The sequence below is a fragment of the Antechinus flavipes genome, chromosome 3, assembly GCF_016432865.1.
Source record: "Antechinus flavipes isolate AdamAnt ecotype Samford, QLD, Australia chromosome 3, AdamAnt_v2, whole genome shotgun sequence".
Classification (NCBI taxonomy): Eukaryota; Metazoa; Chordata; class Mammalia; order Dasyuromorphia; family Dasyuridae; genus Antechinus; species Antechinus flavipes.
This window is the reverse complement of record NC_067400.1, coordinates 352,531,912-352,555,134: the sequence shown is the minus strand read 5'-3', so window position 1 is coordinate 352,555,134 and position 23,223 is coordinate 352,531,912. Positions and strand designations below refer to the sequence as shown.

At 34.5% G+C, this 23,223-nt stretch overlaps 1 protein-coding gene across 2 annotated transcripts in view; it reads right to left on the bottom strand.

The window, feature by feature from the left end:
• CCDC93 (coiled-coil domain containing 93) overlaps nucleotides 1-23,223 on the bottom strand; it is a 120,390-nt gene that overhangs the window by 70,909 nt on the left and 26,258 nt on the right. The window contains exons 7-12 of one of the 2 annotated variants that reach the window (XM_051985761.1): nucleotides 13,471-13,571; nucleotides 12,717-12,734; nucleotides 6,551-6,587; nucleotides 4,183-4,269; nucleotides 3,824-3,874; nucleotides 1,877-1,963 (exon numbers count right to left, since the gene is read on the bottom strand). In XM_051985761.1, coding sequence (XP_051841721.1) covers nucleotides 1,877-1,963; nucleotides 3,824-3,874; nucleotides 4,183-4,269; nucleotides 6,551-6,587; nucleotides 12,717-12,734; nucleotides 13,471-13,571 — 381 coding nt within the window. The remainder of the gene's footprint in view (nucleotides 1-1,876; nucleotides 1,964-3,823; nucleotides 3,875-4,182; nucleotides 4,270-6,550; nucleotides 6,588-12,716; nucleotides 12,735-13,470; nucleotides 13,572-23,223) is intronic. The other variant, XM_051985762.1, reaches the window with a different exon arrangement.

Genomic DNA, 23,223 nt, shown 5'->3' with positions numbered 1-23,223 from the left:
TCCCAGATTCACAAAAGAGGAATTAAGACAAGATATTCCTTAAGTTTTTAACCTGGAAACATTGTGATAGATGTATTTCAATATATATGTATATATCCTTTTGTATCCTTTGTAATCCTATGTATTTTGTGCATTTAAAAACATATTCTGAGCTTTATCCATAGGCTTCACCAATCTGCCAAAGGGATTCAGGGCATGAAGATGAATAACTTCTCTTCGAGAAGGAAGAAACATGTTTTCATCTCAGAACATCAGGAGTCCAAAGATACAGTGACATGAAAAGAAGTTAGTGCCATTACAGAAGAAGTGTCTTGGGACCCAAGAAAGATTCACCAGCACTGTATTAAAATTCAACCCAAGTAGCATTTATGCTATTTTCTGATCATGGTCACAGAAAAGCATTCCTGAGCTATCTTCTCACTTAACAGATAACAAAAACAGGTCTCCTGAAATCACTATCATGAGAATTCTGTTCTCTGTCTCAATTCTCTCTGCTCAAAACTTCTTATAGCTCAGGAAAAGGGAGAGAAAGTTAGAAGATATAATGTACGTGTGTACGAGTGTGAGAGTGTATGTGTCTGAGTGTGTGTGTGTGTATGAGTGTGAGTGTGTGTTAAGTGTATGTGAGTTAAGTGTGTGTGAGTGGAGAGTATGTCTGAGAATGTGTGTGTGTAAGTGTGTGTGTGAGTGGAGTGTGTGTGTATGAGTGTGTTAAGTGTGAGTTAAGTGTGTGTGAGTGGAAAGTATGTGTGAGTGGAGTGTGTGTGTATGAGTGTGAGTGTGTGTTAAGTGTGTGTGAGTTAAGTGTGTGTGAGTGGAGAGTATGTGTGAGTGTGTAAGTGTGTGTGTGAGTGGAGTGTGTGTGTATGAGTGTGAGTATCTGTGCTAAGTGTGTGTGTGAGTAGAGTATGTGTGATAATGTGAGTATGTGTGAATGGAGAGTGTGTGAGGGTGTGCGTATGAGTGTGAATGTATGTATGGGAATAAGTTTAAGTATGTCTGTGTACATATATGTTTATATGTATATGAATGTGAGTGTGTGTGTGTGTGTGTGTGTGTGTGTGTGTGAGAGGCTGTAGTGTCCTCCTTTAGAATGCAGAGTCCCTGAAGGCAGGAGCTACTTCCTTTTTTCCTTTACCTCCCCAGGACTTAGAGCAGTGACTAGGACAAAGTAAAAGGTTGGTAAATGCTTGTTGACTGAGTGTGTGTTTGGGTCAGAAAGGACAAATTGCCCGTGCAGGGGAGAATGCAGTGCACTGCCCTGTATATCTGATTTTAGACATGCCATAATCTCAGCCTGACTGGAATCAGTTGTGTGCAAGGTGATTAATCACTGTCTCCCCCTGAGACATTCAAGGTCCTGTTGCCTATTCTTAGAACACAAGAAATCTAACATTGAAATATGACTCTTGGGTTTTTGTTCTTTCCATGCCTTTTTAATAAAGTAGCGGAAGAAATCTTGCCATGGGCTCGGCTGAGTTATGGAGTTTATCTCCTTAGTGGCAAGGTTCCATTCCTCACCACTGTCACCAAACCAAGACCAAACACGGCTACAAGGAGCCTGGTAGAGGAGGACAAAGGCTCAGAAAGGCAGGCAGCGATTTATCATATGGATTAATTGCTCAGAGAGACAGGTTTTCTTTGCGTATTTCTATAAACACAGCCGCTAAAGAACAAAATTAATTTAGCTAATCAGCAAAACCTCATTGCTCTGCATGGCAAGACATGGTTTATTTGTTTTTGACGACTGAGGTTAATGAATCACAGCTCAGCCCCAATCGCAGCTGGTGAAATAAACAACACCTCTGGGTGTTACTTACCTGAGAAAAGGTCTCCATTCACACCTCCCCCTTAATACCCCACCTTCCCCACGTACCTTCTCAGCATATTCTGAAACAATCTGCTTGATCTCCTCGGAGCGAAGCCCCACAATCTGGCCTACTGCACTCGCAGTCAGTCGGCTCTGGAATCGCAGCAAGGAGCATTATTTTAGAAGCAGCTTTCACAGCATGATAATGACTGAGCTCTCTGAATTTTCCTTGTAAAGGCAGGTTAAGACCTTTTTGTTTAGCATAGGAAATAATTCTATCCATGCTCCTATTTATCACTCAATTTAAAGTCAGGAACCCAATAAATAAACAATCCAAACATGTATCCAGATGAACAACTTAACAAACACCTCCCGCTACTTTCTATATTTCAAGTTGTTCATCATCATTATCATGGTTAAACATTTATAAAGCACTTTAAAAACAATCAATGTAAGTTTGTTATTTTACTTGAATCTCACAACAACCATGTGAAGTGAGTTATTACTTCTAATTTACAAGCAAGGAAACTGAGGTTTGGAAGAGTTCAAAGACTTTTCAAGCTTATATAGCTAGTTAAAGTTTTAAACCCAGATCCCCCTAAGTTCTAGGTTGGAATTCTTAATAAGCCATACTAGTTTCTCCCTGGAAAGAAAAGATCCAGCCTAAACAACCTCTCATCTTAAGAGCTACCCATGAAGCAAAACAGAAAGCTTTTATAGCTGCAAGTGACCTCAGAGATCACTGTGTCCAAAATGATCCATTTTACAGATAGGGAAACTGAGGCCTGAGAGCACTCAAGGTCACACCAGTGCTAAGTGACAGATCCTCTAACAAATTCAGTGTTCTTTCTATGTACCATAGTGTCAGTCCTGAGAATGGGAGCTGGAAGACTTAAGATACATTTTGGGAGAAAAAAACAAAGAGAATGGAAAACAGAAGGCAGGGTGATGGGAGAGATAAAGAGCAGCAGAAGAGAAAATAAAGATATATTTACATGAGCATACATACATATATAGACATGTATACGTGTGCATAATTGAATTTGGATAGATATATAAACCTATGTATCTATGTATAAATGTGTGTATGTGAGATGAAGAAAAATAAAAATCATTGACAATGGCTTCAGAGACTCTTGAGATTTGGGCCAAGCTCTGCTTCTTACTTGCTGTGTGACTTTAATCAAGATATTTTTCAATTCTGGGTCTCAATTTCCACATCTGTAAAATGTTTAAAAATGAAATCCTACTTAGGCAGAAATAGGGAAGGAATCTGGGTTTTGAGAAGAAAAAAACGCAGTAAAAGAAGTGATTCACTTTCAATTAAGAAGGAAATTAGTATGGAATAGTGAATAGAGCTCTCAACTTGTGGGCCAGGAAGATATGAGTTCAAATCCTGTCTGTTTCAAACCCTGAATAGCTGTAGGATTCTGGGCAAGTCACTTAACCTCAGATTCTCAGTTTTCTGATTTGTAAATAGGGGAAATAATAGAACCTCCCTCAGGACCAAATTAGAAAACATATCAAGATTTTGCAAATCTAAAGTATTATGTTTAAAAACACACACAAACATATACGTGCGTGCGTGCGTGTGTGTGTGTGTGTGTGTGTGTGTGTGTGTGATGTATGCCCCAAACAAACACTTTACAACAAAAATAAAAGGGTAAAAAACTTCATTACTCTTCTGACACAGGTATATGGGATTGTCATAGGTGGGACTCCTAGTCTACAAATATCACTTCAGATATACAGCAGCACTGAAAATAATATTAAAAGCTATTTTTTTTTCAAGTGTCACATCACACCTTTTACAATAGGCATTGCTACTGCATGGAAATAGAAATTCATAATGTCTCTTAAATAGGGAAGGCCACTAAGGTAATAGAAAGATATGAAAAAATGAGGTGCTGGGGGATATAAGACACACTATTATAAGAGAAAGTTCATGAAGAGATAGAGATATGCTATTCCCTGAACCACAGGAAGTACCAAAACATTCCCATTGCGACTTACCTCTTCTGTTGCCATAGCAGCCATTTTAGTCATAAGGGTTTCAATATGGCGCTGATGAAAGAAAAACGACAGAAAAAGTGAGCAAACCATTCATTTTTAAAACTAAACTATTACCCCTGAAGAATGCAAAGTGACTCTTTAGGATGGAATTTGGGAATTTTTTTCCCCTTTGATCAATTCAAATTTTTAATGATGTAAAATGAGCTAAGTTGGAATTATAACTATAATGAAATGACCACCTTGCACCTTCTGGCTACAGGAAGGGACTAACCATTTTAGAAAGCTAGAGATGAAAGTCAAATTTCTTCCACGCTGGCTCAAATTCAACCCTAAGCTTTCTTTCTACATTGGCCACACACCTCTTCGGCAGCTTGAAGCTCATCTTCGTCAAGGGATTTTCCTGACCCTGAGAACCCAGAAGGCAACACCACTTTCTTGTCCTCAGTCTGTGAAAATCATAAGCAAGATCTGTTAGTGCCAGAATTTGGATTGTTATTTAAAAAAATGTCATAATTCAATTGAAAACAAATTGCCCTATATTGCTAATTCACTATTCCCTCCATCTCCCCAAATTCAACATAAGCTACTTAAAGTGCCTCTATTTCTCAACATGTCTGTACAATGAGATATTTCACATGTAATAAGAATTCGATAATGACTTTTGACTGATCAGAACACAATGAAAGCATAAAAGAGAGAAAGACACAAATGACACTACAAGAAAATATAAGCTCTTTGAGGAAAGGGATTGTCAAAATAGTAACTGATTAAATATCAGAAGAGCATTAGAGAAAATCACTGCCACAGGAACTCAGAAGAGTGAGAAAAATCACTTTTGGGTCAATGGTTCTTGAAGAAAGACTATGAAGATAAGTAGGAAATGAAGTTTTGAGATCTGCCAAAAAGGCAGAAGGGAAGTTCATGGGCAGGAAAAGACAAGTAGCATTGGGGGCAATGACCAAAAGGATTAATCCCTTTATCATCTCAATACTAGAATACACCCTAGAATAGTGATTCTCAAGCTTTTTAAGAAACATTGACCGATTTTGCTAAGAGTTTAACTTTTAAGTTTAAATCTTTAATCAAAATTGAAATCAAATCTTTAAAACAACAAAAAGCCCTATCGTGACACATCTGTAATAAAATACCCATCAATCTATTTCTCAACTGATTGGCAACCTTCTTCCTAGCCTCGTTAATGTTTTGGTGTGGTTGTGGTTGTTGCTGCGGCTGTTGTTTCTGGATCACTAATGCTTATATATAAACCCACTTGCTTATGGTCCACATAGCCAATGTATCAAAAGAATACTTGAACCTAAGTCTCTAAACTTCAAGTCTCTATCCTTTATACCACCCTGCCTTGAAGAGATAATGATCTGCAAACAAATACCACAGAGTATTCTTTTTTAATTTTTCTTAGGAAAGTAGAAATCACCTTCTAATTCACTCTATTTTGTAAAATAACTATGCGGGATCACTTTTATTTAATCCCTTTCATTATTTTTTTCTTTATCTCTATTTAAAAAATTCCTTGCACTGAGATTATCAATAGAATAGGGACTATATCTAATTCTTGTTCTGTACTCCAAGAGCCTAAAGTAGAAGTCCCCAAAAGAAAAATAGTGGAAACCTCTGGCCAATGTGGATCTGCATTGCCTGTAAGTAGTGAGGAGAGAAGAGTTAAAGATTGCTGATATGTCTCTTTCACTTCACTTTAATGGCAAGATTGACTTCCCTGCCAGCAGTCAATGGGCCTTGCTTGTCAGTATTATCACTCAACTTTAACCAATGCAGACTTCAGAGCCAGCATGTTCTTGAGGGAGGGAACACTGAACTTGTAACTTGGAAACATGGATTCTGCTTATAATAGCTGTGAGACAGCAAAACAAGATACTTAGCCCTTTAGGTCTCATCTTTCCTCATTGATCAAATCAGAGTAGTGCTACTTGTATTATTTCCGTAATAGGGCTATGGCAAGGAAAGCTTCTTTCTTTCAATAAATTAACAGTAAGATATTATATAAATGTCAGTTACTGTTATGTGGACATCAAAGTGACAGCTTATTACAAAATGTAAGGAGTCTCTGGCCTATTCCATCATGGTAAATGTTTTATCAAGTAACTGATGATAAAAAATTCTATTCTTGAGATGATTAAAAGTTTTTGTCTTTTTTATAATCTCATTAAAGAGAGTTGACTGTTAAATATATTAGATATTAGATGGGTAAACTATTAAATTTTTTTTTCAGGCTTGGTCTTATTGGTTAATTGTTGAACAGTTCCACTTTGTTTCATGGAAGGGGTTGAGGAGGGATAGAAATATTGGGAATTAATTGCGGCATTTAAGGCACTACTTAAATTTTGAAAGGCAAACTTTGAAAGACCGTGTATTCTTTTCTTTCTTAAAAAAAAAAAAAAGGAATTAGAAAAGGAATGAAAAGATCCCAAATTATAATGAAAAGAACTTGTAATATAATGCCTTCATATTATAAGTTAGGAAACGAAGGTCCAGAGTCATTAAGTGACAAGCAGTAAGTGGCAGGACTAGGATTTGAACTCAAGTCTTCTGACTCCAAAGCCAACTATCCTCCTGCTACGGCATAAAGGTCTTCTACAACTGATGTTAAGGAAATGAATCTATGAATCATTTTAAATTGCTTTATCTTGTCTCCAGTTTCATTTAATATAAAATATTTTGTTTTTAATTAGCAGCTATTTCATTTCTTACCTTTTCTGTTTTGCTCTGTCTACTTAATCCATATCGCCTATAGGGGAAAAAAAAAAGGCATCAGTTAAATGATTATTTTAAAATTTATGTTTGCCTTGTGATTTCACCTATTAAAAACTTGCTTTAGATATTTTTTCCCCCTGAAGCAATCAGGGTTAAGTGACTTGCCCAGGGTCACATAGCTAGAAAATGTTAATTGTCTGAGGCCACATTTAAACTCAGGTTCTTCGGACTTCAGGGCTGATGCTCTATCCATTGTACCAATTAGCTACTCCAGATAAATTTTCTAAAAAAGTTGACACTTCAAAACAACACAAACATCTTTTCTCCTGAATATTAATAAAAGAAATATTTTGACCTTCGTATTCCTATTCTTGTTGAAAGAAGAACTTGATCTACTAGCAAAAGAAAAATTCTTAATTTTCTAATCTGAATAAAGAACAAGCCTTTCTTAAAATGGTAATCGCCACCAAAACAAACAAACAAACAAACAACCTAAACATATCAAAAATCAACGAATACAAAGAATGAGCATCTATAAATAGTTTTTAGGCTAAATTAGCTTACAGAAAAAGGAAGGGGAGGGGAATTCTCTGTGTTCAAACAGTGATGTGCAATTTGCTAATTCTATATTCTATTCAATTTCCAATTCAGAGATGATACTTAATCTATCATGCTAGTGATTAATTTACTAATTCTAAATTCTACTCTATTCTCAGTTCAGAGATGATACTTAATCTATCATGCCAGTGATTAAGTTTTATTTTAGGAAAGCCCAAGTTAAGAAAAATGCACAAATACACTTTAATTTCTATCAAGCATTTAAAAAAAAATCCATGCTAGGCAAAAGCTAGAAAAAGAACCATAACAACAAACTAATCTTACGTTTCAAATTGAGTTTAGATAAAAACATATAACTAAAAGAACCCACTTTACTTAAAGCCAATTAAAAATAGTTCATAATCTCCAAGATTTTATGCTCTAAATATAACAAATAATGCAGATCAAAAAAAAGGAAGATGATGTCTAGGTCCAAGATAAACTCAAAATGGGTACACTGTTTAGATATAAAGGATAATACACAAACAAATTATGAAAGGGAGCATGAAAGAAATTACCTGTCAGATCTATGGATAAGGGTAGAATTCATGAGCAAACAAGAGATAGAGGTTCCACATAAAATAAAGTGGGAAATTTTGAATATGTTAAGTTAAAAAGTTTTTGCACAAACAAAACTAATGCAGCCAAAATTAGAAGAAAAGCAGAAAACTGGGAGAGAAAAAATTTAAAACAAGTTTCTCTGATAAAGATCTCATTTCACAAATATATAGAGAACTGAACAAAATTTATAAAAATAGATGTCTTTTTTTCAATTGATAAATGATCAAAAGACATGAACAGCTAGTTTTCAGTGGAAGAAATAAAAGCTATCTATAATCATATGAAAAAATGCTCTAAGTCATAAATAATGAGAGAAATGCAAATTAATACAACTCTAAGGTACAAAAAATTAATATAATCCATCAGAATGACTAACATCACAGAAAAGAAAAAATGATACATGCTGGAGAAAATGTGGAAAAACTGGTACAATGCACTATTGGAGTTTATACTTTGATTATTTCCAGTTATCTGTCTGGAAGGATAGCTTTATACATCATGAGTTCTTTGGAGTTATGATGGAACATTTTATTAATCAGAATCACTACAAATTTCACACGTGGTTATTTTTACAGTGTTGTTGTTAGTATATAAGATTTTTTTGTGGCTTGCACCAGTTTATAGAAGTCTTCCCAGGTTTTTCTGAAACTATTCCCATCATCATTTATTTTGCACAACAGCATTTACTTTTTTTTTTTTCAGAGCATGGGTAATACAAAAATATGTTTTACAATACTTCATATATATAATGGCTTTCCTATTTTTTTAACATTCTCAGTGGGAAAAGGAGTAGAGGGAAGAAAGGACTTAAAACAGAAAATAAAAATAAAATTAAAAAAAATGATACCAAGCACTGAGGGAAGCCCTAATGATACAAACATAAGGAAACAAGACAATCTTTGCCTTTCAAGAATTTCCCACATTTTAAAGGGGGAAGACAACATATAAATAGGAACTGAAAAGATCAGTCTGGCATTTCATGGGTACAGATTTTGGTGGGAGGAGGATAAGGATGATATCGATAATTCAGGGAATGTAGTGTGAAGATGGCTAGAAAATCACTGTTAAAACAAAGATCTCCACACAAGCTTCCAGTCTCCAGAAATGCCCCTTCTTTTTTTTTTTTTCCTGTTTTTTTTTCAAAATACATGCAATACATGCAAGAATAGTATTCAACATTCACCCTCACAAAACCTTGTTTTCCCATATTTTTCTTCCTCTCCTCACTACCTCCCTCAGCTAGACAGCAAGTAATCCATTATAGGTTAAACATATCAGAAATGACTCTTCCTACATAGAGAAGACACCTATAAGGAGTAAGATTATGGCAGACACATTAAAAAGCCTTTTATAAAGCACTTTCTTTACAACCACAATAAAGTAGACTTACATAATACGAATACTAATATCTGCCAACTTACAGATGAAGAAATTTATAACAAGTTTCTTTGATAAAATTCACAGTTTGAGAGCCTAAGAACACAGGACTTGAACACAGATCTATTGCCTCTAAACCCACAATACTAGGCTACCTTTCTGTTTTCTTTCTCAAAGTATCTAATGATGTTTTTAACAAAGATCAAGCTAGACCAAGCCAATAGACCCATGTGCAGTCTGCACGTGGAACAGTAACTCAACTCATTCCTCTCTGTTTTTCTGCTATAGAGCTTGGAGTCTCTTTTTTCAGAGACCAAGAAAAGCCTGATGCAGCATCTAACTAGTCTAACCATCCCATTCGCTGTGCAGAATGCAGCATGAGTACTGTGGTAATAAATTGACAACTCTGCAACTTATTCTTCAACAGAATAATGTAAATTCTACCATTTGTCTGCATAAAGAAAAGTCAAACTAATTTTCAATTCGTTTCCACTACACTATTATTTTGCTTTCATACTTCAGTTGCTTCCTTCTCTATTGCCCATTAACCATTCATTCTCTTCTGGTCTCTCTCTCTGAAGTCCCAATTTCAATACTGTCTTATGCTAACAGCTTGCTCTCAATTTTCAACTAAGGTGCCAACTTCTCTTTCTCTGCAATTTTCATGCATCTTGTCTGCAAACTCTGTAACATCAGTGCTACCTTTTCATTATCAGAAAAACAAAGACCTCTGGTGGAAAATATAAGGGACATCTATTTGGTTCCAAGGAACCAAAACTGTATTCTTTAGTGAGGGGAAAAAAAACCAACAATACTGAAATGTAAATAGTATACTCTAAAGTCCATGAGGGCATGTGGTGTTCTTTTTCTTTAAAATAATATAAGGTTCTCTCTGGGAGAGAACAGGTTTCTTGGGGAGGTTTTCTGGAGGCAGCCTTAGTTTCAGTTAAAAGAAATAATCACCCAAATGCAGCCAGGTACTAAAAGTTCAGATCTTTTATTGCTTCCTCCAAAATAGCCTGGTTAATTTTTCTTAGAGACCTATCTTTCTGCTTGGTTCCAAGAGCTCCCTCCAAATGTCTTCAAATCCAAAGGTTTGTCCTTCAGCCTCCAGCCAGCATCAAGGTGGAAAATGCAATGAATCTCTCTTGCCTGGGAGAGAGGGCTTGTGGGTTTCCTCTCAGAGTGCTCCTCTCCAACCCCTGGGAATGTTCGGAAGTAACTCCTGAAGATAAGAGCTTCTTTATATATGATCTTCCAAAGGTTGACTCCTCTCTTCTGAGAGAGGGATTAAGGGAGGTGTAAATTCGGATATCTCATACTAAACCCTGAAATCTCCCAAATGTGTGAACTCCAATGAGTACTTAAATATATTAGTGAGCTAGAGGATTTGCTAAATACCATGCTAAATTAGAATTTTGTAAGGATTCCAACAAGGGCAGAGATTATTTCTCATTTTGTCTCATAGCCTTAATTTCTAGAATAACATTTTGAAAACACCAAGCATTACACTTGGAGTTAAAAGATTTAGGATTGAACTTTAACTCTTATCACACTTCTGTGACTGGGCAAGGATTCAGTTTCTATGAATCTCAACTGCCTTATCTTTCAGAGTTTGAACTGTATCACTTCTAAGATTTATTTCCAGTCTTAAGATTCTGTAGTTCTATGCCTCTATGCTTGAGGCGAGGGTGTGTATAGCAAAATCAGGGATAAAATGATGTGTCACACTAATTAATAAAATTTTAATTAATTCACCATGCATTTACTGAAGATCCAGCATGTGTAATCTCATTGTCTGATACTATGACAACCACAAAAGAAATAGAAGAAATCCAATTCAACAAATCATGTATTGGTACTAAATGCTAGGATTTAAAGGCCTTCGAAAGGTAACAGACATTATATTAGAGAAGACCTTTAAAGATAATAGGCAATCAAGAATTTGATCTTGTGGGTCCAAGAGCTATGTGGCACAGTAGAAATGGTGCTATATTTGGAGCCAGCGGGCCTGGGTTAGAACCCTAACTCTACTATATTCTACCTTTGTGGCCCTAAGCAACACAATTGATGGCTTCTGAGATCTCTTCTAGTTTTAAATCTATGATGGTTGAGTGAAAAGTAGTGCTATTCAGGGCAGAATTATTGGAGAAAATCAATCTTATAAGAAGGCTAAAATTTGAACTGGTAATGAAGAAAGGAAAAGAATTTCAGGACAAGAAGTGGAATAAAAATAAATTATTTTTTGTTTTATTATTTATTGAAAATGACATGTTGCCTAGATTACCAAGCAATCTCTTTTGTTTAGGATGTAGGATTAAATATCAAACAAGCATATTTTTTCTTCTCTATCTAATAGTTTATTAATGTATTTCTAAGAAGGAGCAATAAGTTTACTAAGAACAGTGACTGGAGGAGGTCATATTTTCCTGTAGACTGGGGAATATACAGAAGGACTTTTCTGATACTCTTGTGCTCTTACTCCCAATTAGATCACAGGGCTCTTTCTCAATTCTTAGCCCTACCCTCCTACTCCTATGAGTCCATAAACAAATTCTACCTCCCCTCTCTCCCAAGTAAAATGAAAAGAATGGCCCAAATTCTCCAAGATCACTTAAAATATGCTGAGTGTTTCAGTTACTGGTCAACTTATCTCACGCTTAGAATTCTGCAGAGATAAGACTATTAGTTCTTACTCACTGTAAGTTCTTCCAAAAAATATAAAAACTTCCTGCCCTATAAGTTTTCCTCCTTCTTGGTCATGTTTAACATCTGGCAAGATTTCCATGGGTAGTTTCTGGGGTTTGTACTACCAGGGGTTATAGTTTTTAAAAAGGCAGAGATTGCTGGGAGATGCTGGATACTCGCAAAACTCTGTGGTCTGGAAGGTTGGCATCCTACATTATTTGGCATCAATAGTACTGACAGCAAAATAATGTTTTCCTCTGTAAAGTAATAGTAAGTAATTTTGTCTACTCTGAGAAACACGACAACTTAATGCAAAGGTAGGGTTCTGATTTTGGATTTTGGAAATTAAACTATATCAAGGGGGAAGGATGTGCTGGGAAAGACCCCCTTTCTTGTTTTCTTATAATATTAACTATTTACAGGGTTGCCTTGAATTTAGCTGCCTAATTCAATGTCTGAACTTCAAGCCTCTAACCTAAAAGATCACATTTACAATGGAGTTGCTTTAAGTCCCAGTCTGATTGCTATGGATAGTCGACAAAAAAGATAAACAAGAGTTGACTAGCGATGAAATGTTCTCTATCAGGCATGTATAATATATTATACTATGAGACTAGCAAGCATGTATGGCTTGGAAAGTGAGCCAACCACCTTCAAAGTAATTTGGTTCCATGTGTCAATAGCAACTACTTAAGAAAATAAATGTTTTAATCCTGCTGTAAAATTACAAAAATAATGTTCAATTTCATCCCTGTTCCAGAGAGATTTGTTGGCAGGGAGAACAATCTGATATGTCTTCTGATCCCTCCAGGAGATGTTAGTCAAAGAGAGCTGTTAGTGCAGATTATCATGCTGAGGGCCAGGTTAGAGAAGAGCAGACTGCAAAGGAAGCCATTACTGTTCCCAAAACAGATCAAGAAGAGCAAAGAGAAATACTCACAATATAAAATCAGTAAATCTAGAAAGAAAACACACATAAGGCACAAAGGGAAACTGAAGGTCAAGACCTAGTGTCAACAGAAAGATGTAAAAGCATATAATCATCTTATAGAAAACTAAAGATCAGTCAGCTAGAATTGAAGGACTTAGCTAAAAAAAAAAAACCAAATAAACAAACAAACAAACAAAAAAAAAAAAACCCCAACAACTCTAAAATAATGAGAAAGGCAAATTTTCTTTTCTAATTCTTCCTTTGCATTTAAAACAATACTTAAAAGAAATTGGATTTTTTCTTTTGTTTTTAATGTTACAGTACATTTAGAATACTAAATTTTTCTTTTTTGTCTTCTCTCAACTCCTAAGGGAAGTACAATACCAAATGATAGAGGCATGAAATCCAAAAGCATCAAGAAGCTCTAAAAGTGCCAACCAAACCCATTCCCTGAGGAAAGAGGAAAACAAAAATCCTTGTAAAAGGCACAATTAATTAGTCCACATTTATGACTTCTATTTTTGAACAGGAATCTCAACTATGAATCCTACAACCTTTGGCTCCATTAGAACTACAGAACCTACCCACAGAAGACACATACAAAATTTGACACTAGAAAGAAAAATTCCAATGCTAGGAAATCTCATAATATAAAACTAGTAATTGAACACAGCCAAAAGAAAAGAGCAGTTTAATGACAAGCTTCCAATTGAAAAGCTTCGAGTGGAAATTTTTACTAAAGGAGCAAGCAGAATTTTATTACCTGCCATATTCCAAAAGTGTAGTATGGACTCGAGATTCTTCATCTAGCAGCTCCTCAGCTCCCTTTTGACGCCTGTATTTTCGACGCGGTTTGTAAACATCCTGAAAAGCCAATAAGAAAATCCAATTGTAAAACACAGAAAGTACAAGTCTGAGTTTTAATAATAATGCAACAATCCAGAAAGATTTGTGATCTCACAGATGTGGGAAACCCCAAGATTAGTTCACAACATGTTATGCCTTTCTATACTGCATAACTAACTATTTGACCATGCCCTTTTCTATGATTGCCACAAATGTTCACCCACTTTGCTGGGGACCTTACTCTCATTTTATTGCTATCACATGCATATGAAGGAAGAAATCAAAAAACAAAAGTTATTTTTTCCCTCCCCATTCTTTTCACAAATCAGACATGGAATGCTATGATTTTTGTTTTGAGGAATCTAATCTTGATCATGTAAATTCACTAGTCACCTGCTTGTCAATATACTGTTATTAGACACTTTTGTGCTACCTCACTGTGAGGCAAGTATATAGATTCTGAGTAAAGATTTTACAAAGTTTCTGCCTTAAAGGAGTTTTAAGTCTAATAGAGAAAAAATGAAGGCAAGAATGAAATATAGGAAAATATGTATGGCCAATTAATAATTAGACAAAATTCAACTAAACAAAACTCTCAGTTATCAAGGGTCCCTTGTCATAGTCCACTTCAATAAACAACAAAGATTTGTTGTAGTTTTTTTCGAAGCAATTGGAATTAAGTGACTTGCCCAGGGTCACACAGCTATTAAGTGTCAGAACTCAAGATCCTCCTGACTCCAGGGCTCTATTCATAAGCTACCTAGCCACTCCAATTTATTGAACCTTTTTTGTATGCAGAACTGTAAACTAGATGCTGGGTAAGGGTCAAAATATTTAGATAACTCATAGTTTCTGTCTTCATGGAACTTATAGTCTAATAAGCCAAGGACACAAACAGATTTAACTAAAGTATAAGATAAAGCAAGAAAAGTAAAAATTAGGTAAATTTAGAAAAGAAACAAATCACAAGGAGGAAAAAAATTTCTATTATATAGAATCTCTTCCATAATTGGCTCGGTATCTTATACTATCAGTCTGAGACAGGAACACCAATTAAGGCCTTATAAGATCCTCATCAAATAAAAGAAAATTCACTTATGTCCATTAGACTTTGATAATAAAGGTAGCAAAAAAGATTCAGACATTTCAGAAAGATTTCCAAGAACAAAATTTGAAATAGAAAAGTTTTCATGGGAAATTCCTTGGTCACCTTGGAAAACTCTTGGAAAAATTAGTCATTCTGGAAAACTATGGTAAATGCTGTAACTTTTAGTATTAATTTTTTATTATAGCTTTTTATTTATAAAACATATGCATGGGTAATTTCCAGACTCTTGCAAAACCTTCTGTTCCAACTTTTTCCCTCCTTCTCTCCACCCCCTCCCTAGATGGCAGGTAGTCCAATACATGTTATAATATTTAAATTTTTGAAGAAAATTTTTTGATGTTCTTTCTTGTCTTTTAAAATTAATGTACTATTCTGTAATTTTGCTTATAAATGGTATGGGAAATAAGAATGAGTGACTTAGCTTGCCACCATGTTAATATAGTCAGGATCTGCTCACTCTTCCAAAATAGTAAACTCTATTGGCTGAAATGCCCTTAACATAGCACACATGGTAACCTTGTGGACTACTAAAGGCAGATGGCTGCCATATAAATCGTCCCTATTAACAACTACCACAATGGAATATGGGAGAGATTCTTCATGTCTTTGTTTACAGGGTCTACAGATCTAAAGAGCAGGTGGTTCTTTTCTCCCTCACAATGCAAGCTAGAAAGGACTATGCAGATCATGTAAATGAACCCCTTATTTATAGAGCAAAAATCAAAGACCAAAAGCTTGACATTCAATGCAACAGAATCAGAAATAACAAGGACAGGACTATTCCATAACCAACAAATTTACTTCTTCTCTTTTCATTCTTTCTGACAAGTCACTGAGACTTGGATGCCTTTTCATGACAAAGCAACCTAGTCCACTCTTTCCAGTTTTTGCTTATGCGCCCTGATTCACTGGTGCAAGTGGGAGAGCTGGAATACTCCTTGTTCCCCAAAGGTCCTTTTTGCCTTTCCTTTTTCCAATATCAATAAGCAGGCTCATCTGCTTCTCCTTTGAGGTTTACTTTATTTAAATTTGTCATACAATCCAGACCCTTATCCCCTTATTCTGCTGCTGATTATGCTTTGCCAAATACCAGCCCTGGATTACTCCAACTATCTATATAGTCTTTTTTCCTATTCATGTACTTTGAATAGAGTTAGAGAAAAATCACAAAACTTACTGATCATGACTACTATAAATTTATGTTACATAATATCAATTGGACTCTCACTGCAACAAGAGAATCTTTTTATACCTCCTTAATCAATTCACAATTTCCACAATGGTTGTTCCACATCATTTCATACTCACCCAAGACTCTCACAACTCCTCTTCCCCCAGCTTTATAGTCAAGGACCTTGCTTCTTCTATCTTGAAAAAACTGAGGTCGTTCCCTAAGAGCCCCACGTTACACTTCTACCCCTTACTTCACATTTTGCATCCTCCACTCTTTCCTCTGTCACCTCTCTGCAAGGAAGAGGTAGTTATCCTTTCCAAAGAAAACCCTTCAACATACAACCTAGATCTCATCATATCTTTAGTAGACTGAACCTTCTATAATTTTTGCTCTCTCAGTAATCTTCCATCTCTCTGTCTATTAAAAGCTTCCTTAATGCTCACACACGACCATAATTCATTCATCCTTGGAAAATGTGTGCTTGATTTGACCATCCCCATCAACTAATTTCCTATATCCCCTTCTCAGCTAAACTCCTTGAGAAAGCTCTCCATATCTGGTGTCTTCACATCCTTATCCCTCAGACGCTTCTAAATCTTCTGCAATCTTTCTGACTTCATCATTCCACTGAAACTGCTCTCTCCAAAGTAATCAGCAACCTTTTAATCACCAATTTCAATGTCTTTTTCTCAGTCTTTGCTTACTTTCTCTCTTCAACTTTTGACACTGCTGACCATACTTTTCTCTTGGATATTCCCTCATCTCTAGGTTTTCGTGACATTGCTCTCTTCTGACTCTTCCCCTATGTTTCATTACTTCTTCTGTTTCCTTGTTAAATTTTCATCCAGGTCAGGCCCACAAACCATAGTTACTCCTCCTTCCCTTCTTCTTTAAGACTGTCCTGGACCCTTTTCTATTTTCCTTCTATACTATTTAATTTGGTGATGTCACAATTTCTGTGGGTTCAATAGTTATCTCTATATGTGATTCTGACAGTCTCATATTAGTCAGACAAAAAGTATTTATTAAGCATTTACTATTTGCCAGTCTCTGTGCTAAATACTAGAGATAAAAATAGAATAAAAAAGAAAGATAGCTCTTGCCCTCAAAGAGCTTATAATCTAATGTGGGAAAATAATACATAAAAGGGGAGCAGAAGGGAGGGATGGGAGGAAAGATTTTATCACTAACTGCTTTTGGCTTTTAAGGTTTCTGCTAAAATTCAGCTCAAATTCTACCTTTTCTAGAAGGCCTTTTCTAGACTCATCTTCCCCTAATTTCCTCCCTTTATGTCTACTGATTATCTCCCATTTGTATTGTGTATGAGTATATTTGTGTCTATACAAATGTGTGTGTACATGTGTACAAATAGAGAGAGAGATAATTGTATGTAGCCTTCCCCATTATAAAGTAAGTTTTCAGAGGGCAAAGGAAGTATTTTTGCCTTTCCCTGTGTCCCCAGATATATCTCTGTCAGGTCAGGAGTTTCCCATGAGTTTGGCATTTTATGTTATCAAAATTAGACTGAGATTTAATTATATAACTACATAATATGATTAATGTACCTACATGGATGATGTGAACAAGTACTAGTGAATCACTCAAAAAATGACAATTCTAAATCTCCTCTAGCCTGAAGACCATTTTAACATTGCTAAAAATGAGATGAGCTAGAGATGTCTACAGAAAAGAAAAATTAGAAAATGAATGATACTAAGGGTCTTCTGGAAGAAGAGCCAAGATGGCAGACTAGAGAAAGAACTGAACTGAGGTCTCCCAACATTCCCTTCCAAATATCTTAAAAATAATACCTCAAATTAAATTCTGGAGTAGCAACAACAAAAAAATAACAACAAAAGGTCAGAGTGAGACCCTCTGAAAGCTCAAAACAGAGTAGGAAGTCAGAAAGAAAGATTTGTGACTCAGGGGTAAAGGGAGACCATGTGGGTGTGGAAGCACATATTGAGTAATTGAAAACTACATATTCTAATACTAAAGAATGAGTGAGTCAAAGAATAAATCAGAAACACAATCAATAATTTCATTTCAAAATGACAATGAGACAATATTCCAATATTTGTAGAATGTGGCCATCAGGACTTAGGTAAATTTTATATCATTAAAGGCATACATGAATAAAAGAAAGAACAAGTCAATGAATTGGATATGTAACTAAGAAAAAAGCTAGAAAAAAGAATAATTAAAAATTTCTAGTTAAATGCCAATATAGAAATCCCAAAAAATCAAAGGAGAGAATAATAAAATTGAAAGTTAAAAAAAAAACCACAAGGTAATGTATTAATAAATAAATCTAGGAACTGTGTTTGTGAGGAAAAAACCCAATAAATAAATAAAATTATTGGTTAATTTAATTTTAAAAAAGAAAGAAGAAAATCAAGTTAATAGTATCTGAAAAGGGTAAAAGCACTATCAAGTGAAGATGAAATTAAAGCAATTATCAGCAATTATTTTGCCAAATTATTTGTCAGTAAAACTGACCATCTAAACTCTATGGATGAATATTTACAAAAATATAAACTCCCTAGGCTACCAAAAAAGGAAACAGAATATTTAAATAACCCTATCTTTAAAAAAAAAAAATTTTTTTTAAATCGTCAATGAGCACCCTAAGAAAAAAATCCCCAGGACCAGGTGGATTTACAAGTGAAATCTACCAAATATGTAAGAAAAATTAATCCAATCCTAATACTATATAAACTATCTGAAAAAATAGGGAAAGAAATCCTACCAAATTCCCTTTATGGCAGATACTAATACCTAAATCAGGGAAAGCAAAAATGGAGAAAGAAAACTATAGATCAATTTCCCTAATGAATACCAATGAAAAAGTTTTAAATGAAATACTAGCAAGGAGACTACAGAAATATATCACAAAATCATATTTCAAACACATGGAATTTATACCAGCAAAATAGAACTGGTTCAATATTAGGAAAAATTTCAGTATAATAAAGGTCATATCAATAACCAAAAAAAAAACCCCAAACAAACCAAAAAACCCAACATATTTTTCTCAACAGATGCAGAAAAAGATTTTGAGAAAAATATAGTACTCATTTCCATGAGGGGAAAAACTATGAAACACAGGACTACATGGAGCCTTTTTAAAATGATAAGTTATATCTATCTAAAATCAAAAACCATTATCTGTAATGGGGGATAAACTAGAAACCTTCCCAGTAAGATCAGAGATGAAGCAAGAATGTCTATTATTAGCACTATTTTTCATCAGTGCATTAAAAATACTAGCTTATGAAATAAAGCCAAAAAGAAAAAAAAAAAGAAAGAAAGAAAGAAAGAAATTGAACAAATAAAAATAAACAACGAGGAAACAAAACTAACATTGTTTGCAGATGATATGATGGTACAATTAGAGAACCTTAGAAAATCAACAAAAAAAATTAGTTGAAATAGTTAACATCTTTAGTAAAAGATTTAAAATAAACACACATAAATCTTATGCATTACTATATATTTTCAATAAAACTCAGCAGGAAGAAATAGAAAGAACATTTTCATTTAAAATAGCCACAGATATTATAAAATACTTGGGAGTCTACCTGTCATGACAAACCCAGGAGTTATGTAAATACATTGCAAAATATTTCACACAAATAAAGATAAATCTATACAACTGGAGAAAGATTCATTGTAATGAGTAGACTGAACCAATATGATAGAAGTGACAACTACATCTGAATTTACTTATTCAGTATCACACCAATCAAACTCTCAAAGAATCATTTTATAGAGTTAGGAAAAAAAAAATAACAAAATTCATTTGGAAGAACAAAAGGACAAAAATCAATAAAATAAAAGAACATGAAGGAAAAAAAGTGATCTAAAAGTACCAGATATCAAACTATGCTACAAAACATTAATCATCAAAACAATTGGGTAAATAATAAAGTGTATTAGGTATTCAATACACAACAGTAAATGATCATACTAATCTAGTATTTTATAAACCCAAAGATCCAAATTTGGGGATAAGAACTCAGCCTCTGACAAAAATTTCTAGGAAAACTAGAAGCAGTTTGTTAGAAACTCAGCACAGAACAACATCTCACATGATACATCAAGTTAAGGTCAAAACGGATAAATTATTTAGACATTAATAGGAATATTATAAGTAAATTATTGGAGCATAGAAAAATTGTCAGACTTATGAGTAAAGGAAGAGTTGTGATCAAGCAAGAGATAGAGAAGATCATAGGAAGTAAAACACAGGTAATTTTGATTACATGAAATTAAAAAGCTTTTGCAAAAACAAAACTAAAGTTGCAAAAATTGCAAGTAAAACAAGAAACTGGGGAGGGGGGTGGAAATGTTTACAAATTTCACTGATGAAGGCTTCATTTCTCAAACATATAGGGAACTAAGCCAAATTTATAAATATAAAGCCATTCCCCAATTGATAACTCAATTAAAGTTAAAGGATAGGAACAGGCAGTTTTCAGAAGAAAAAATGAAAGCTATTAAGTCACATTAAAAACAAACAAACAAACAAACAAACCCTTAATTCCTATCAATTAGAGAAATGCAAATTAAACAATTTTGAGATACTACCTCATATCTAGCAAATTAGCTAACATGGCAAAAAAAGAAAATTACAAATGCTATAGAAAATATGGAAAAACTGGGATCCTATTGCACTTGTGAACTCATCCAAGCATTCTGGAGAACAATTTGGAACTATACCCAAAGGGTTATAAAACTGTGCATTCCCTTTGATCCAGAAATAACACTACTAGGTCTATATCCCAAGGAGATTAAAGAAGAGAGCAAAAAACAATTTGAACCAACATATTTATAGCAGTTTTTTTTTATGTGTTGGCAAAGAATTGGAAATTATATGGATGCCCATCAATTGTGGCATGGCTGAATAAATTGTGATATATTATTGTGAGGAATACAATTGTGCTTTAAGAAATTACAAGGGGGATGGTTTTAGGAAAACCTGGAAAACATTAAATGAACTCATGCAAAATGAGGTGAAGAGAACCAGGGGAACATTTTACATAATAACAGCAAAACTGAAAGGATGATCAACAATGAAAGATTTGCTAATCAATACCATGATTAAAGACAATTTCAAAGGACTCATGATGAAAAATTCTATCTACTACTTCCAAAGAGAGAACTAATGAACTCTGAAAGTGTATCAAAACATACTTTTTTAAACATTATTTTTCTTGTGTTATTTTGTGTTTTCTTTAGCAACATGAATAATATGGAACTGTTTTGACTTCACAGGTATAATTCATATCAGATTGTTTGCCTTCTCAAGGAAAAGGGAAAAGCAGGAGGAAGGGAGAAAAATTTAAATGATTCTTAAATTTTTTCTACATGTAATTAGGAAATATTTAATGAAATATAAAGTTACTAAAAAAAAAATATGACATTAACTAATGTGCATGATTTTATTTCCACTGGGCCTTAACATTAGGTCATCCTTTTATAACTGACTTCAAATTGCCAAACTGGTATTCCTTAAAAAAAAAAGAAAGAAAGAAAGAAAGAAAGAAAGAAAGAAAGAAAGAAAGAAAGAAAGAAAGAAAGAAAGAAAGAAAGAAAAAGAAATCGAGCCAACAAAACAATGACTCACTGGGATAACTGCTGTTTCAAAAAATAAAACAATACAAAAACTTTCATACTAAAAATACTAAATAGAATAACTGCTGTACTTTCTATATAAAGATATTAGCAGTCTACTCTCATTAGAGTATGGGCTTTGTGTTGTTCTACTGGGCTCAGAACTATTTACATATTTTTATTCAATCCCTCTTGTAATCACTGAGAGCCCTACGTTGTGATTGCATGAGCACAATTTATTAGATATGTGATTAGTGTTAAAAAAGAAATCTAAAAATATGAAAGAGAAAGAAGCCCAGAGGCATGTATAGTCATTAATCTCATAATCCTGGGACTCATGAGCTCTACTCTAGTCAACTGGCAATAGCAATTTCCAGTGAATTGATTCATACCAGCCATTACATCACTTGAGACAACAAAAGGCAAATTTCAACATCTAATGGCAAAGAATCCACAACTGGAAATCAGATTTCAAGGGCTTCTTAGCAAAATGAAAAACAATGCTTGAAAAGCTGTCATTTTTTTTTCAGAGCCAGTTTTATTTTATAGACAGAAAAATAGACTGTGAATCATGTTTATTAAATTAATGGATGAGTAAAAGCTTCAATTTCCTTAATTGTAAAATAAATTCAATTCAATCAGCATTTGGGAAGCTCCTATTATGTGTAAAGGATAGTATTTGGTGCTGGGGATGTGAAATCAAAAAATAAAAAACTGCAGCAACACTGCCTGTGCTCTGGTTAGGCTACTTCTCACTGTTCTTGAATACATTATATACTTTTTAACCTGTATTCATTTTCTGGTGGTATTTCCTCAATCCAGAATATCCTATCCACTTTCTCTCTATCCACATGAGTCCTTCAGGTCTTTCTAGATCTTGCTGAAGTTCCATGAAGAATTTTCCAGCCTTTTTTTTCCCTTGTAATAATCTCTCCTCAAAATATACAGCCTTTATTTTCTGTACTGCACAACCTACTACTAGATTCTGCTCAGTCTTTTATTATTCTCTAATTGTTTCTAATGAATAAGTCCAATCTCTGTCTATCAGATTGTAACTCCTTATAAGTTCTTTGAGGGCAAGGATCACATCCTAGCGTTATGAATGATATAATCATTCTCTAATTGCTAAATAGATGTGTTTTCTGATCTTCAGGGTAACATTTCTCATGCAAGTTCCAATTCAAAGGTTAAAAGTGGGTGGAAGCAAAGGAATCATTTGGAGGAAACTCAAGGTGAATGAAATAGTATCCAGCACAAAAGAGTTACCTCATTCTTTCTGAGAGATGGCAGCTCAAGAAAAGAGGTTCCAATCAGGCAAAGCTGTACATTAGCTAAGAATAGTAAAGAACAATCACAGAAACCATTCTCCAATTGAGAATGGTCAAAGGATATGAACAGACAATTCTCAGATGAAGAAATTGAAACTATTCATAGACATATGAAAATATGCTCCAAACCATTACTAATCAGAGAAATGCAAATTAAGACAACTCTGAGATACCACTACACACCTGTCAGATTGGCTAGAGTGACAGGGAAAGATAATGTGGAATGTTGGAGGGGATGTGGGAAAACAGGGACATTGATACATTGTTGGTGGAATTGTGAACACATCCAGCCATTCTGGAAAGCAATTTGGAACTATGCTCAAAAAGTTATCAAACTGTGCATACCCTTTGATCCAGTAGTGCTACTACTGGGTTTATACTCCAAAGAGATACTAAAGAAGGGAAAGGGACCTGTTTGTGCCAAAATGTTTGTGGCAGCCCTAT